At 39.5% G+C, this 17039-nt stretch overlaps 1 protein-coding gene across 5 annotated transcripts in view; it reads left to right on the plus strand.

Moving 5' to 3' along the window:
• IPCEF1 (interaction protein for cytohesin exchange factors 1) overlaps positions 1-17039 on the plus strand; it is a 59595-nt gene that overhangs the window by 19232 nt on the left and 23324 nt on the right. For 2 of the 5 annotated variants that reach the window (XM_059841951.1, XM_059841952.1), the window contains exons 3-7: positions 567-603; positions 1269-1438; positions 9132-9205; positions 10352-10423; positions 13353-13414. In XM_059841951.1, coding sequence (XP_059697934.1) covers positions 567-603; positions 1269-1438; positions 9132-9205; positions 10352-10423; positions 13353-13414 — 415 coding nt within the window. Of the gene's footprint in view, positions 1-359; positions 604-630; positions 798-1268; positions 1439-9131; positions 9206-10351; positions 10424-13352; positions 13415-17039 lie in introns of those variants that run through there. The other 3 variants (XM_059841949.1, XM_059841950.1, XM_059841954.1) reach the window with 2 other exon arrangements.

Genomic DNA, 17039 nt, shown 5'->3' on the forward strand with positions numbered 1-17039 from the left:
ATACATTTTGTGTGATTTTGTTTTTCCTTAAGAAATATTATTAAACTATTTAATAGGGAAAAAAATACATGTTCTGCATTAAATAAAAAAGACAAGGGTGAAGATAATTTTTTTTTTCTTTTTCAGGATTTCTTACAATGAGCTAAATGACTAACAGTCATCTGGCATGTATTTTAATCTCCCCATGTTTGTAAATCCTCCTTATGGAGCCTAATGAAACATTAAAATGCTGGAGTTTTAACTTCTATTTTTTAACTACAATTTGGGCAAACACAGCAAAGTAGAAGCTGTCTGTGGATGTGAAACAGGAAGCAGTAGTAGATAGACACGTGTAATAGGGTTGTGTTTGCTCTTGCTCAACTAGATATACATCAATTTTAATTAACATGTTTTTTGCTTCAGCTGCTAACGTCCCTTCAGCAGCGAGTGGGTTATGTGTTTCCATCCTGCATATACCACCAGCATCACCACCACGTCCTTCTCTAGCTTCCCCCTCCCCTTTCTACACAAATGTTGCAACACAATCTGAAATTTCCTCCTTTCTTTCCTTCCTGCATTTCTTACAGGTTCCTTTGCGTCAGAAGACAAAAAAGAAAAGTCAAGGTAATGAGAGATTGTTTTTTCTTTTCTCTCCTGGATTCCTCTTTTGTTATTTTCTTAGTATGTCTTATTCTTGGGAGGGTGAGGATTTTGTACTGCTACTCATCTGGTGAAAAGCTGCTTTTTAACACCACTGATTCTTACACCGATTCTGAGAAAAATGACAACGGGCTGTTCCTTTGGACTAAATCCTTGTGGTATGTTAATTGAATCAAAGCTGGAAATTGGTGAGGTAGAATCAGCTGCCTGCACAGACATACACTAGTGGTTTTCATGTACTTGGCATAATAGTTTTCTCTAGCTGACTTAAATAGATGTATCCTTTTCAGTGCAGCTGTGTGAGGGAAAATATATGCATGCTTCTCTTAAAAGGATCAAAGGCTGTATTTTTAATTTACAAAAACTCGTGCATGGTTATCTTAGCATTAATTAGTATCTGCATTATCTATAGCTTACTGTTTAATTTCTGAACACCAGCAAGCCTTTCAAATGAGTGTGTGTGACTGTCACAGCCATTATAAAACTGAATTACTTTTGAGTATATTTTAAGATATGCTTGGATGACTTGCTGAGGTTCCTAAGTAAGGATAATATCCTTAATTGGCAGCAACATCTTTCCTGGTAATGCAGTTTTAAGCAAGAACAACACTGTATTTTTAATGGCACAGGGTTCTTTATAATGAGCCGACGGAGGATATCGTGCAAAGAGCTGGGGCAAGCCGATTGCCAAGGATGGCTCTACAAAAAGAAGGAAAAAGGAGCTTTCATTGGCAACAAATGGAAAAAGTTCTGGTGTGTGCTAAAGGAGTCATCGCTGTATTGGTACAGCAGTCAGCTGGTGAGTACAGCATACAGGCAGCTTCGGGGGCCAGACAAACAGCATCTGCTGGGACTGACAGAGGGGACCCTGGGGTCACAATTTTGGTGCACCCTGGAGGAGTGCAAATAACTGGGTTTATCTCTCAGCCCTGACACTTGTGATCTGGGAAGTGTCTATATCAATTTGAAATATGCAGAAAATTATGTGTTTTCTGGTTGAGCAGGTAGTTGTGAAATGTTAACTTGCTGTCTGTCTTGCCATGTAAAGAGCTCTTCTTTAAGGGCTCTGGTGGCATTTGAATTTGAGAAATGTTTTCCTGGGTATAGACAATTTGCAAACATTTGTCAAAACTCAAAACAGGAATGCTTCTTCACTTCTTATTGATTTAATTTTCAGAAATGTCTCTCCTATTTCTCTTTCCATCCCCTTCCACACTGAGATTATTCTGTTTTCATTCTGTGTGTCTTCTTAGTTTCTTTTTCTTTTTTCTTCTATTTTTTTCCTATTTAATGTTTTTTTCGTTTTTTTCCTCTTCTTTTCTTTTCAAATAGTAGTGGGCAGCTGGCTTTACTCTGGGCTTGTTTGATTGGGCAGAGAGAGTGCCTTGCCCATCCTAGGAAGGCTCAGATATAGTTATTCCTATCACTTTTCTGTCTGACACTGCTACCTCTAAAAAGGTCTTATGACATTCAAATGATGGAGTGACAGATCTAAGAATTAGAGTGTGAAGAGAATTTGGGTATGCCAGCAAAAACATAGTTTGAAACTCAGCAGTTGCAATGTTGAATTGTGGATGGGCATGAGGTTCCTTAAATGCAAAGCAGCTGCTCTGGAAAATAAGCATGTCACAGGCACAGCAGAGAATGAAAGATTGAAGGAACCCTTATTAATTATTAGTGCATTTTAAAAAATATCAAAGGCAATCTGGATGATTTCCACTTGTTTATTTCCAGTGCAGTAATGCCCATCAAAATTTTTCCTAACTGTTTCAGGGAAAAAAAATACAATAGTTTAGCCATTAAAAAAATCCTCATATCCTAAACAAAGCTTCACTCATGTAGATGATTTCACATTCTCCCTTCAGTTGTGAGCATAGTGTTAGTTTTTTTTTTGTGGGGTGTTTGTTTGCTTGTGTGTTTGTGAGAGAGATTTTTTTTGTTTGCTTTTTAAAATCCAAATAAAAACTTTGACTGGTACTTCAAGATTATATTAACTATTTCTTCTTGGGATAAAGGAAAGCAACTCTGCTAGTCTTGGGCTGTTGTTTTTTATGATGTTGTGGTAGTCTGATATGGATTTCTTTCAAGACTATGTCAAATTCATGCATAATAGAAAGAAAATAGATAGAAATATTGGGAAAAAAAGTTTTGAAAAGGCACTTTTTTCCTTATGCTTACAATCTCTCTGCTTGAAAGACATGGCGAAGCAGTAATACCAATAAGCAGCATTAATACCTTGCAAAACTTTATTGGCTTTTACAAATCTGTTTGCAGTTGTACTTCTGGCCAAGCTCTACATTTTAAAAAAGGTGAGCTGGCTGGCTGACATGACTTTTTAGACACAGAAAATGTCAGAAAGGAATAATCCTAAGGAGTAATCAAGATGAGAGGAAATAAAAAAGGCAAGACTAGGAAAAGTTTGCCTCTGGGAAGAGAAGAGCGATAGGGGAGAGGTGCAAATTCCTCTACTTCCTTCAGTTGTTCTGGCCTGGTTAAATTCCACTCCTGAGATCCAGAAAAACCATGATCATGCTGGTTCAAGTGCTCCTAGACAGCACTTACCCTTTTAGTCCATGCCTACTTCCTGACTGTCACTGACTGCCCCCAAAAGAACAAGGCTGAAAAATAAGTGCCAGCCTCATTCCAGTTTATTTCATTTCCTCTGAAGAGCTAACATGGCTTCAAAATATTGTTGTCTTGTGTCAGCCCTGAGTTCTCACCTATCACAGGTGTGCTTTAAGCATGCTAGCCAGTAGTACCTCTTTGCTTTTAACTCCTGCCAACTCTCACACACTATTTTATGTTAAAAACTCAAGGTTTCTTTGGGCAGCTTCAAGGGCAGCCTCTATGTATAGGTTCACTCAGTGTTTGCAGAATGTCAGTAACTGTGGGGTTTGGAAAGGAGGAGAGATGTTCTTTGCTAAGACCTGATCCCTTAAGTTCTTGAGACCAGAGGCATGCTCAGAGTTGTACGTGGGATCAATTAGACCCAGATATTCTCACTTCTAGATTGATGACAGAGAAATTGCAGCGACACATTCACTTGTTTGCTGACAAGTCTCTGGCATTAGGACTGCCTGCACTTCCACTGTGTTCTGTAAAGTTAATCCTTGGTCCCAGGGGGCTGTACAACATGGCAGTTTCAAGTTCTGTTGAAACAGGAGTCCTGCTTCTCACGTGCCTGAGGCTTCCTGTGATGGGCCCTTTTACAGGGGCTGATGCCAAAGGTGGTGATGAAAGAGTGGGGCTGATGTCAGAGGGACTGGGGCGCGCTGCATACCTGTAGCTCTGCTTGACCAGTTTGGCTCTGGCAAAAAATGAGCTGGGTTCGTTTGTGGCTGTGTGAAAACCAGACACTGGCAACTGTAGCATAGCAACAGGGTGCTGGACCTTTTTTCTAATGGAGATGGAGAAAATAGAGAGTGGGTGGAATTTGTATGGGAACACGCATCATCCTGGATTTGGGGAGATAACCTCATCTGCACATCTTCTGCTTGGTCAAGTTTGTCTTCATGTGCCTCTGAAGCTCTGAATGTTTCTGTCACTCTGGCTTAATTTTTCTCCAAGCCACTCTGGTTCTGGGTCTCTCATGAGAGGCAGATTTGGATACATGATATAGGACAGTTGTTGTGACAATTTTCAGCTGATATTTCCTTCAATTTAACATAAAATATTTTGTGAATGCCACAGCTCAAAAGAATTAAAAAAAAAAAAAAAAAAGGGTCAGCAATGGCAGATCAGACACCCTAAGAGCTAAACTTCTCCTTCACTGAAAGAAAGCCAGAGAACACAAGCAAATCTGAATAAATTTTCGATGAGCTAGCTGAGGTCAGGGCCCAGTAGTCTCAGCAGGCTTGGGTAGGCTGCTCTGGAACCTCTTCCCACACAACCTTCTTCTTTCTATAAAAAGTGAGACAAGAAAACTTCTCTTTGCAGCACGGAAGCACTCCCAGTCTGGGGAGGGGAAGCTGTTTGGACTGGGAGGAAGCACAGAAGGGCTGGTTTTGCAATGAAAACACAGGACATGTCAGAAAATATATCTGGGCAGTCAGAATTTCTGGGTGCATTCAAGAACACCAGACTCCTTGGACAACTGTTCCTCATTAGTGTTGGTTTATTTTTTTTTGTTTTGTTTTGGTTTTGGTTTTAGTACCGCTCTCTGTAGGCAGCTGCCTTGAAGACAAGTGTTTAAATAGTACAGTTTGTGATCCTGCCTGACCCTTTAGCTGTTTTATTTCTCATACTGAAACCCCAAAGGGAATTAGTACTCCTACATAGGAAGAGGGGTGGTGGTGGAGGAGTGTCACATGTAATCCCAGGCTCCTGGCTCTCTGTGCTTGTTTCAACTGTGTTGGATAGTGTTGGCTGGAATGGGACAAAGGACTAAGTGCCTCTGTCTGGTGGGTCTTGAGGGTAGCTTGACTGGTTTTCCACATAGAGTTGAAATAGATTTTTGTGGAATGTCTTAACGGTGGTTGTCATGGGGATACAGCTGAAAAGAAATATAAATATAAAATTAAAGAGATGCAGGCTGTGATCTACTGTCACTATTTATCTTTGTACTTTTTTTTTCCTCATTCACTGCATTTGAATTAGTCCTCACTCCAAAAACTTTGCTGGAAGCTGTATAATTACGGTCTTTTAAAAGAAAAATCTTTTACCTTTGAGTTGTAATAGCAGCTTATGTGGATGAGAAAAAGTCATTGATGTCAGCTGACTGAGCTGAGAGGCTTGGGGACCTATAGTCCAATACCTTACCCAAATTATTTACAGTTTTATAGGATGTCTCATTGGTGTACTTGGCAGAGAGAAAAAAAGACTGAAATGCTGAACTGCTCCTCCAACATCCGTAGCATCTTCTGGGGGCAGTGCTGAAACACTGATGAAGCCATGAGGACTACCCTGATTTGCAGATTGGACCTCTTCCACAATAATAACAAGATATTTCATTTTCTAGCACTATGTTTTAAAACCTTGCTGCAACATTGCACTCACTTTAAATGACTTACTAAATCTCCTAAAGCCGCATTTAGATAACATATTGAGGCAAGCTCAAAAAGACATTAGCCTCTTTCATTGGATTCATGCATTGTGTTTCATAAATAATTTCTTTTTTTTTTTTTTTTGAGTGCAAAGCTTTTCCTGTGAAAAAAATGGCTACTTTCTTTTTTGCCACAAGAATTTGCAGAGACTGTTGTTATTAATGAAATTATTTTTCTACAACTTGGAATAGCAAAAGCACAGATTTATGTTAGCCTAACCTCCATAAAACCCACAAGAGATAACAGCTTATTCTTTTAAACATCCCGACTGAGTAGAAAATAGGTCAAGGTTCTTTGCATCTGAGTTTTTTAGGGCTATTTTACAGCTTCACATCAAAATCTGAAGGAATCTTGAATGAAACGTGTGAGTTAAATAGCACGCTAAAGTCATGTTAGAGATAACATTTGGGAAGAAAGAATGCAATTAGGATTTCTATATGCTTGAAATGTTTTAAAATGACATTTTTATCCTAAGAATGACTGAAAAGATGACTTCCACATGTTCTGTTCCTAGGATTTATTTGGAATTCTATTTGCTGACTGAAATAACACCCCTAAGATTTTTTTGTGACTTCTTTTTCTTTTCTCCTTTTTTTCCTGAGAATTTTGAAGCTACATACCCATCAAACCCCTCTTTTCTGCTACATAGATGGCAGGTTTTAGATGTGTACAAATAGTATATTTAACTCATACATAAAATGAAACATTAATTTTTCTTTAAATGAACAAATATGAAATCACAGATAGAATTAGTATAAAATTTGAATGAATTGAGAGAACATAATCTTTTACCAACTGGAGCTGGTGAAATATTGCATAAGAAATAGGGGGCTTCTCTGTTGTACAGTTGTTAAAATTAAAGTACTGAAATCAAGGCCTACAGACCTATAGTTGTTAGTAATTTAGAGGGAGCTCTCCTAGTCTAGATAGAGGATTCTATTTTAATCTAATCTGAATTACTGATGGATTAAGTCAGTGGTTCAATTCCGAGTTCCATTTCTGCATGGGTGGGAATGTTCCAGGCGAGTGTCTCCACACTGGCTCGTGGGGTGCTGCTAATTCACTAGTCCAATACAAAATCCAAACACTCAAATACTTTTGTACATTGACAGTAGAGACAGTGACTTATCCAGTGGAATTTCATGGACTTAATCCCCTCGGGTGCTTTTGCAGCACTCTAAACTGTTTATAGGGTACAGCCTAGACCAATGGTCACTGCACTGATAGATGGAATTGGCTGAGTTGTGACTGCAGTCAAAACATGGAAGAAAGGCCAAACCTGTCCCAGATCCAAGTCACCCACTCACCTACCTGATGGTTTACCCAGCTCAGGCCATGGATTTATTGCTGCATGGGTACCTGGGTGTATTCTTTCACCCAGGGTCTCTGGATAACTTTTTCTTAAACTGGGAGTATGGATTCCTACTACAGAGAAGCAACTGGCATTGTATGCATTTCTTATCCAGCAGTGTGTGCAACAGTGATTGTTGTATCTCATGGACAGCTTTTTTGAGTTTGGTTCATGGTATTCTCAGATTGGTCTTGGGAACTAAACAGGAATTTTGGTGTTCCAAATCAAATAAATTATCATCTTTTTGGAACTGAAATGCTGGATAATACAATCTCTAATTTTAGTATAGTACAGCCCAAGAATAGTGCTCCTTTATTACTCATCTGTATTTATTTGCTCATCCCTATATGTTTAATATACTATGGATCTGGGGTAGTAATACTAGGTTTAGTTTGTCATTTTATCTCAATGACTTTAAGCTCATGAAATTCCAACCTGTGGAATGGAAACAAAAGGTCCCCAAGCTAGTCAATAAACAAGTTTTACAGATACAATCAGAAAGTGTTAAAAGCCCAAGTAGCAAATAAGCACTTTTTCATACAAACATTACAAAATGAAACTTTTTCGGCCCAGATGTAAAAAATATTTTTTTTTCTCCTGTACTGAAAGAAAAATAAGAAAAACCCCTTCCAGTGGTGCTGTGTCTGTGTCTTGGAGCAGCAAACCATTTATCGGTGATGATGTGAAATGTAAACTTCTCACATGAATGTTTAATACATGTAAATGACAGGACTGATGGTTAGGCCATGATTTATTGTATACCAAAGAGCAGATATGCAGATGTGAGGGGAATACCCACCCACTGAAGTAACCATTCTGTATTAATATTTCAGTTCTTGGAGATTCATACTTCCAAGCATTGAAGCTCAAAGACTTGTCTTGATGTACATCTTTTTATAGTCTGATCATACTCATGCATAATGAGACTTGAGATACTGTCAGTCATCTTCATTTATCCTCTGCCTTTGTAATTGTTGTGTGTATTTTATCTGCTTTAACTCAGTGTACATTTTCAGAATTTTAATGTGTCTACTAGCAATGGCTGGGAGCAGCAAAAATGTAACTCAGGAATGAACACTCTGTGTTTTGGAAAGTACATTTTTTCCTGACATTATATCCTACAGATTTTTGTTGACATTATATATTCATCTCATCTTAGGAGGACTCTTAACCTCATTGCAGATGACCAGGTGTATGTAGATAGATGTCGCAAGGAAGATGTTTCTGCCTCATATGTTTCAGTTTCAGGCAGCACAAACAGGGATTTGAGGCTTGTCACTTCAGCTTCTCAGCTCTGACTCATAGTCCTGCTGACTGAGAGCAGAGACGTCAATGCTCAGTAAAGCTCCTGGCATGCAGAAAGGGCTGACTGGATGTAAACAGGGTACTGTAAATGTAAATGTAAATGTATGCCTGGGTATTGCTATCTTTTGCACCATGCCTGCAAATTTCTAGGGGTAGTGATAGCTGGGTGACCAAAGCCCTCTGAGGCAGGTCTGCAGTGTTTAACCACAGAACTCAGCTGTGTGGGATGATCCCCTTGCACCTTGTGGGGTGGGAGCAGCCTGCATTGCCTCTGCCTTGCTTGTGTACAGGTGACCCTGCAAAATGGTCCATGCTGCAATTACACAGGGGACACCCTTCTCTATTTCTACTTAGAATCATCCTGGGGCACTTCTGAATTGTATTTTTCAGCTATTCATAGGTCATTTTTTGCGCTGCTGTTACATGTTTGTGTTAGATACACACATGCTGTGTGTACATGGCACAAACCCACCTTTGAGATTGTAGATGCCATCCAGACCTGAACAGATGATGTAACCCTTGTTCATGCTTACTAGTCAAAAAAATCTATGCTTACACTCTGCCACTTGCACCAACAGGAGTGCACTTGCACCCCGGATTTGCAGAAATATAGCTGGTATAGAAATATTCCATCAGGCGTTAATCTGTCCCCATGGTGATGAGCATATATTTTCACAGTATAAAAAGCTGTCAAAACCAAGCACTTGCGTGTTAAATATTATTCAGCATTGGAGTCTACTGGTTTACCAGTTGGTTGATGTGGTGATATTTAATCTTTTTTTCTTTTATGGAAGGCTGAAAAAGCAGAAGGATTTATAAGACTTCCAGACTTCAGTGTGGATCGAGCAATTGAATGCAAAAAAAAGCAGTAAGTTTATCTCTTGTTCCTAATTTTGCATGATTTTCACAACATTGCAAGGAATGAGCCTCAGTAGTCTTTGACTGTGAAGCTGTGGGGAGTTCTTTTGTGTTGTATAAATAATGAGATATTAATTGAGCTACTGAAAGAAAACCACATTACAAAAATATTTTTGAAAAATCTCTGCCAGATGTGCTTTGCTAAAACCACAAATAAAAAAGAACAGATGAGTGTGCCAAATGCTTTCTTTTTATTTTCCTTTTTTTTTTTTTTTTTCATTTGCTGTTTATGAGTAGACTGTAATTCTCAGATGCCCCCTCTTAGTTGAGGAGGTCAGCAGTGATGCAAGTAATGCTGCATCCCTCTAAGCCTGGATTATTCCTTAGGCTGCTGTGGTGCAACTTAGCTTGGACTATACTTGAGGCCCTTGGTTGTGCAGGGAATAAATACTTTCTTTAGCAGGGTGCACATTTAAAAATATTCTCTCCAAACTCTATATGCAGAACTGACTGCCAGCTGCTTCTGAGTACACTTCAAAGGTTGGGAGGGGTGTTGCTGTGGTTCAAAGCTATAAAGTGCAGCATGGTTTTAATTGTGTCCCTCAAGAGAAAACCTTCATTATTCGGATGGAGAAGTCAGAAGAGCCAGTCACTGTTTACCCACTGTGTGCTCTTGTGATTTTACTGTGTCACATGTCCCTTCCCTCAACCATCAGTTTTCCGTGCTTTGGAGTCTTAGCCTGATTGAGCACAGCACACAGAAGCTGTTCCATGCCTTGGGTCACTACTGGTATTTTCTTCCAACATTTTTCAAGTTTTCTTTACATCTCAGAGCTGGAGGAAGCAAAACTGCATATAGTATTTGAGATTTGAGAAGGCAACAAAGTTATGTAATGAAATAATGGAAGACTTTGTTTTATTCTTTATTCCTTCCCTTTTAGTTCCTGTGGTTTATACTCTCTGAATAGTGTGTGGCCTAGGAAATGAGCTAAAAGTAGACTAAAGTTTTAAAGAAAGAGCTGTGTTGATGGACAAGGTAATCTGGATTAATACAGTGGAGTGAATACATATTTTAAATAATTCATTCAGCTATTATTTTTTCTTTCTTATGGAAACTATTTTTCTTCATATCTCTTCTCTTTTTCTTTTCCTAAAGTGCTATTAAGATCAGCCACCCACAGATCAAGACATTTTATTTTGCGGCAGAAAATGTTCTGGAAATGAACACGTAAGTAGGAGTGACTGGTCATGTTTCATCCTGTCTCATGCCTGAGAACACCCTTTGAAAGTTCATTCTTTCACTGTCAAGCAGTCGTTGACAAAGTTATTTGGGGAATTACTGAGCCTAATTTTTCTGGTTACTAAATGGAAGAAAACTATTGCTTTTTGTTCGCTAATTATAATTGAAATCAGAATCGCTTAATTAGCCCAATTTCGATGCTAATCTTCCCAACATTTGCTGGTATAAATCCCTTTCTGTTAGAATGGTGCTAAGATTTGATAGCAAGTACAGCACCAGGGAAGAAGTGAGGGGGGAAAGGAAAGAGAGGGAAAAGTCCCAGAATTGATCTGGGACTAGAATATAACAGTTTCTGATTTCAGAGTATCATGTCAGCTAACAAGGAGTGTTAGAGGGATAGAAAGCTCTGTTTCCTTTATGTAAATGAGCATTAATTTCAGCATCAAACTGTGCTGTAGTTGAATGATCCTCATGGCAGGTCAGAAATTTTCCTTCCACAAATGTCCAGAAGGTTGACAACCAAACAGTTCGCAATGGAGGAAGTAAAAATGGATATGAATGCTGCCATTTTAGAAACTACTGAGCTGCCAGAAAGATATTATTTTCTACTAATCCACATTTGGCTGATTTAGATATATCTCATATTATTGCCCTTTTTACTTCAGATTGCAGTTTGTTCTCTGTGCCATTGCATTAAATGGCCAAATACTGGATACAAAGGAGTACAATTTAAATGGGAAGAGTGCTCCTACAATAGTCGGGTCAGGATTTTCATCATGGCTCTACTGGTGATCTTTGTGTGATTTTTCACAGGGCAATGACTACTCATTCCCTCTATAAATGAGAGACCTCATACATACTTGCCACAACAGAAAAAGAGAGAGGTTTAGAGAATGTGTGTGACCTTCTGAAAGATCTGTAGATACAGAAATGTACAATATCACAGTAGTGTCAGTCCATAGGCATGTATTAATAAATCTGTACTCTACAGATGCCTACAAGTATGAAAAGAATCTGTTGCCATTTGCAAGTTGGAGCAGCATGGAGCATTCTGGTGGGAGTTAACCATCCATTTCAGTGCTCCTGCATTTCCAGCCAGAGCTCCTGAATGCAGTGACAAGGTCCTGAGGCAGATTGGATGAGGACGACTGAGAATGAGGGGCAGCTGGACAGGAATATTTCAGTAGAGAGGGTAACCCTGGTTAAGAGAGAAGAGATGGAAGGTTGTATGGAGAAGGAAAATTAGAGCTAATAGAGGATATTAGTAAGTGCTAACAGCCAGTTTGGAGCCCAGCTGGAAATTCTCATGTGAAGAATGCTTAGTCTCTTGTGAGTCAGTGATTGAAATCTAAGCAGGTGTCTCAGCTCTTATGCCCCTGGAATGATTTTGTTCAAATTCCACTTCTTGATTAAATTTCATTTTGGCCTAAAGATAGGTAGCCTAGTGTTAGAGCAGCCTGCACTATGCTGTACTAACCCCCCACTGCTGCAACTGATGATGTTTTCCTTGGCAAAGTACAAAATACATGCATTTAATACCTAAAGTACACGCATACTCACGCATATGTCGAAACAGACTAAAAGACATCTGTTCTCTTGGCTCCAGTCCTGCAAATGCACGTGTGAATGGTTCCACTGAACTCACTAGAGCATTTGTGTGTGTCGAGTTCCTGGTGTGCATAAATGCTTGATGGATCATGACCTTTTGTAACTCTTCATGCATGTATCGACATATGCATATACCTGTACATATATCTCTATTAAATCAACAGTGGGCTTATTAACAAAGTCATTTTTTTCACTAATTTATCATGTATTTACTGTTGTCATGCATCAAGAAAAGTAAAGCCATGCTGACTATATACGCATGCATTTAGCTGGCCAGTTGTACATAGTTATTAATGACTTGTCTGCCCTCATTGTTAGTGAAGTCCTAGAAGGTTTTAGCAAATCTTTTCCTTGTTAAGATAGATTTTCATTTAAAAAATTATTCTGTTAGGATTAGCTGTCAGAAAAGAGTCAATGGACCTCTCTTACAGAAATGAAACTTTGTTTTTCTGATTTGCTTGTGGCTCTATTGCTCATACTGCAGTCTGAAAGTGCAGTTACTTTGATGCTGATCTTACTAGCAAATTCCCTGTTGCTTTAGTAGAACCAAAATCAAACAAAATGGTTTTTTTCCAGTGAATTCCTGCCCTTCCTACTTACTCTATATATGCCTTGAGTTTTAATCTTAAAAGCTTGAGCCTTTTCAGTGGTTAGTTACTTAAAATGTGGATCTGAATGACCTACAGGCAAACATAATATACAAGAAGTATGACTAGGGAATGTTTCTAGCACCAGAAGAATGCAGCCACCTAGGAAGACAAGTGAAAAACACCTAATTATAGCATAAACCCATAAAGGAAGTGAGACTTACTAAAACCAAAAGTACATAGCAAGTTGAAAAATGTGATATGTTGTGATCGAAAAGTTTGGTTTCAAGCAGTGCAGACTGTGCTGCAATAATTTTGGCCAGGCCAGCTGACATCATCTTCTGAGGCTCCCATGCCTGTTTCTTCATCTCAGGTGAAAGATAACACTTCAACAGCTGGACTAATTCACTGACGTGGAGTTACAGCACAAAGACTTTTTCTTTAGCTTACACAAATACGACTCCTGGGTCATCAGTAGTACCTGTTTTTCAGTATCAAGGAAACATGTCCCAGGCAACTAATCCTGTTCACTACAGGGAATATTAAAACAGAGGTAACTGGTGCCTTTCTAGAAGATGATCTAAGAAATAGAAACTTTGACATTTAGTTGTCAGGCTAATGAAAACAGATGTGGTGATGTAGAAAACAACTGAAAGGAGCAAAACTCAGTCTGAAGAGTGTGTGAGTGTCCCTGACACTGTGTCCCTCTGTTTCAAACACAGGTGGCTAAGTAAGCTGGGAATGGCTGTAGACCCTCAGACGCCAAACAGGAAGAACGAGGAAGGTATGTTCTAACTGGTTTCAGTGTGTAACTACATTGTGTTCTTCACAGTTTTTTCTTGGCCAAATTTTTTATTTTTGCCAGCTATTTTCTTTCTTTCGAACTGTCGTCTTGGGTCTGCCTACTGCCTGAGCTCAGAGAAACCATATTGTCACAGCACAGAGTAACCACAGGAAAAGGAAAAATGGTGAGAAACAGAGTGAGTGAGAGACACTAGGTGATCTTGGGAGAGGTGTGTAACTCCTTTCTGGCAGTTTGTTGGCTTGCTAAGCCTACCAAGAGTGAAGAGGAACCGCTGTGCTGCTCTGGGTTTTGAGCTGGTGAGTTATGTTACAAGAGTTGTGCTGCAGCAAGGCAGCTTGCAGGAATACCCAGGAATACCTTGTGCTCTGCACACTCATCCCTATTGTGTCCTCCAGCCTGGGGGGTTTCAGCAATTGCAGTGTTGGGGGATGAGGGGATTGTACTGCTATTCTGGAGCTTACAACTTGTTCTGGAGCCAAGCCCAAGTTCATTACGGAATGAAAAACTTTAAAAATCCTAAACAATTTATTTATTGTCTTAATTTGCACATCGACCTAATGTAACTCTTTGGTGGGAGAATAGCAGCACTCAAATCACAAATCTGGGCAGAGGGGTTGGTTCAGAGTGAGAAGTGCTCTGGGTAATATTATGTTACCAAGCCAGGAATGGATTCTAACCTGAGGAATATGTGAGGAATATCTGGGCTTTTAAGTCTCCATTTTTAGAACATTGGTACCCAGTGCCCTTTTTGGAATTGCTGAGCTTGTGAAGGAGCTGTCATTATAAAGAAGAAGCTGAAATTTGCAGTTGTATGAACACTTAGGTGATGCAGCCTGTTTTGTCTAAACGAAGTGTTCCTCTCTGCATCCCTTCTGCTTTTCCAAAAAATTCAAGATTGTGGTTTATGTCCAGGCTTGGGACATGTAATGACATTATTGATTAATTTGATCTGGCTCCATTTATGCTCTACCATTAAAAGCAGCTGTGGGTTTGGTAAACACTGATGCTGCTGATTCCTGGAGAATTCAGCAAGTCTCATCAGATTCTTTGTTTTCAGTTCACATTTGCTTCTTGTCAAGAAACTTGTTGACTTCCACACCATCTAATTCTTCCTGCCTGTATCCTGTTTGAAGCCAACTTTATCAAAACACTTTAGGAAAAAGGGCTATATTGAAAATTAGGTTATGTAGCAAGAGCTGCAAGATACTTGTACTCAGGGGGGAAGTGTGCAAATATATTGTCCGTCTTTTCATGAAGGGAAGAGTTCAATGGAAAGTGGGAATGGCCAAAATTTTTTTACAATAAACCAATTTTTTTAAACCTCAGTAAAACGTGATACTGGTTGTATTGGTTGAATCAAGAATTATGAAGCATTAAAAAATGAGCTAATCCACCAATTTTAATATTTTAAAAAATTTCCAAAAGATAAAAAATAATCCACTCAATAACCCCTGAAACAGGTTATCTAATAACTTTGCAATAGCATAATATAACCAATATTTCTTCAGCCTTTAAGGATAGTCACCTGTTTCCTCCTCAAGAAAGGGCCTTCTGATTGCAGTGTCAAACACCCCCTTGTCTTTTCATGCATGTTTTGTCACAGGTGATCCAGCATCTGCTCTCAGTGTGGGGCAACACCCTGAGGGCAGGTGGACACATCCTTACAGAAACATTGCTATGTTTCATAAAAACACTGTCACTACCCACAGTCACTTCTGTTCCTGCTGACCAGTTCCTCCTGTCTGTATCACACACCATAATTCTTCAGAAGTATTGGCTCTTTTTATGGCATTTCTTGTGTATTCAGATACTTTCTGTGCATTTTAACACACCCCCCTGTTTAGAGTGTCAGAAACAGCGGTTGAATCTTTTTCAGTTCTTCTGTGTGCCTAAAAGGGGAGCTGTAGGAAGTATAAACTTTTTACTGAATTACTCAAAAAGACATTAATAGAGTCTTAGAATTTGATGTAGGCCTTATTGCAGCCAGTTTCAGTTCTTTATGCTTGGATGTGCCAGCACATATTTCCAGTAAACAGAACAGCATCTATGCTACTCAAAACCCTACGGTTCTGCAAGGAGTACAGGGAGAAAAAAATAAATGGACCTCTTTAAGTTTCTCTTTGTTAACATGTTGGAAAATTCTCTCTCATGCACAAAATTCTTCTCTCTTACAACTTTATTCCCCTCACTCTGTGCATGTTAATATCCACCCTCCCCCCACAATCATATGCAGAAAAAGAAAGCATGTGGGTATTAAATGAGTTAATTTTAGATTAAATACTCTCAGGTGACTGTCCAGAGACCATGCTAACAAACTGCTTTCTAGTGGTGGGAGCCCCTGAAGTCCAGCTCTGATAAGGAGTCAGAGCTGCACTAAAGCAACCCCTGCTCTCTGGAGCAGAGCTAGATGGAGGCTCCTGGTCAGCACAGGCTGCTGAGGGCTTGTGGCCAGCAAAGGGCAGTGCTGATCCCATGGACACCTCGGGGCAGCCTCTGGTGGGGGGGGAATGCTGTCACCCTGCACAGGTGCTGCTGGGTAGGATGCAAACACTTGTTCCTGTAGAGGTTATATTTGTGTTGGGAGATTTAGCAAAAGCGATCTTTGTGGCCTTTAAGTGTGTAAAGAGGACCTGTAAGAATGATGGGGGCAAACATTTTAGCAAGGTCAAGAAAGGTCTAGTTTAGACTAGATAGAAAGATTTGTTTTTTTACAGTGAGGTTGGCAAAACACTGAAACTGGTTGCCCAGAGATAAGTTCCATCCCTGGAAACATTCAAGGTCAGGCTGGACAAGGCTCCAGGCAGCTTGGTCTAGGTGAAGGTGTCCCTGCTCGTTGCAGAGGAGTTGGACTATATGGCCTTTAAAGTCCCTCCCAAACCAATCTATTCCATGATCTTGTTCCATGTTTACTGTTGCCAGGTCCTAGGCCTAAGAACCAGCAACATTCTGCCTCCCTTTTTCTGTGTCTCATTTTATCCATGATTATCATTTCATTTGATCCACCTCTAAACAAATTCATGGAAAACGTTTTCAACTGCTGCACAGATAGTTGAAAGAAATAACAGGATGACTGCCTCTGCCACGTGTCAATGAGCTCAAACTCCTATGAGTTTGTTACAAAAAAAAAAAAAAAACCAACAAAAAAACCCCCAAAAAACCCCCAAAAAACTCCAAAAAAATAAACAAAAAGAAAAAAAAAAGAAAAAAAAAAAGAGAGAGAGACAAGTAGGGTATTCCTAGAGTACTGTGTTTACTTTTGGCATTACTTCTTCATATGTTCTGCCATGCTGTATTTTGTGTCTATATGAGACACCATGTGTGACAAAAGACTCTCACAAGGCTGCTCTATAGTTTCCAAAGCATTATATGAACAATCTTTTTATTCCAAAATTGCAGCCAAAGCCCCAGAGCCTGTTGCTAGCCCCAGGGAAACTTACTGATTACAGGGACTAAGGATTGCCTCTGCTACTTGCAACAGTTCTACAGCATTACTACAAGTAGATTAGGAGACACTGACTAAAGTGTAGTCCTAAATCCAGAACACCCTGTTTGGTGATCTTTGGTTGCCACAGTGGTGCAAAGAAAAATATATTGGTCTAACTCT

The sequence above is a fragment of the Haemorhous mexicanus genome, chromosome 3, assembly GCF_027477595.1.
Source record: "Haemorhous mexicanus isolate bHaeMex1 chromosome 3, bHaeMex1.pri, whole genome shotgun sequence".
Taxonomy (NCBI): Eukaryota; Metazoa; Chordata; class Aves; order Passeriformes; family Fringillidae; genus Haemorhous; species Haemorhous mexicanus.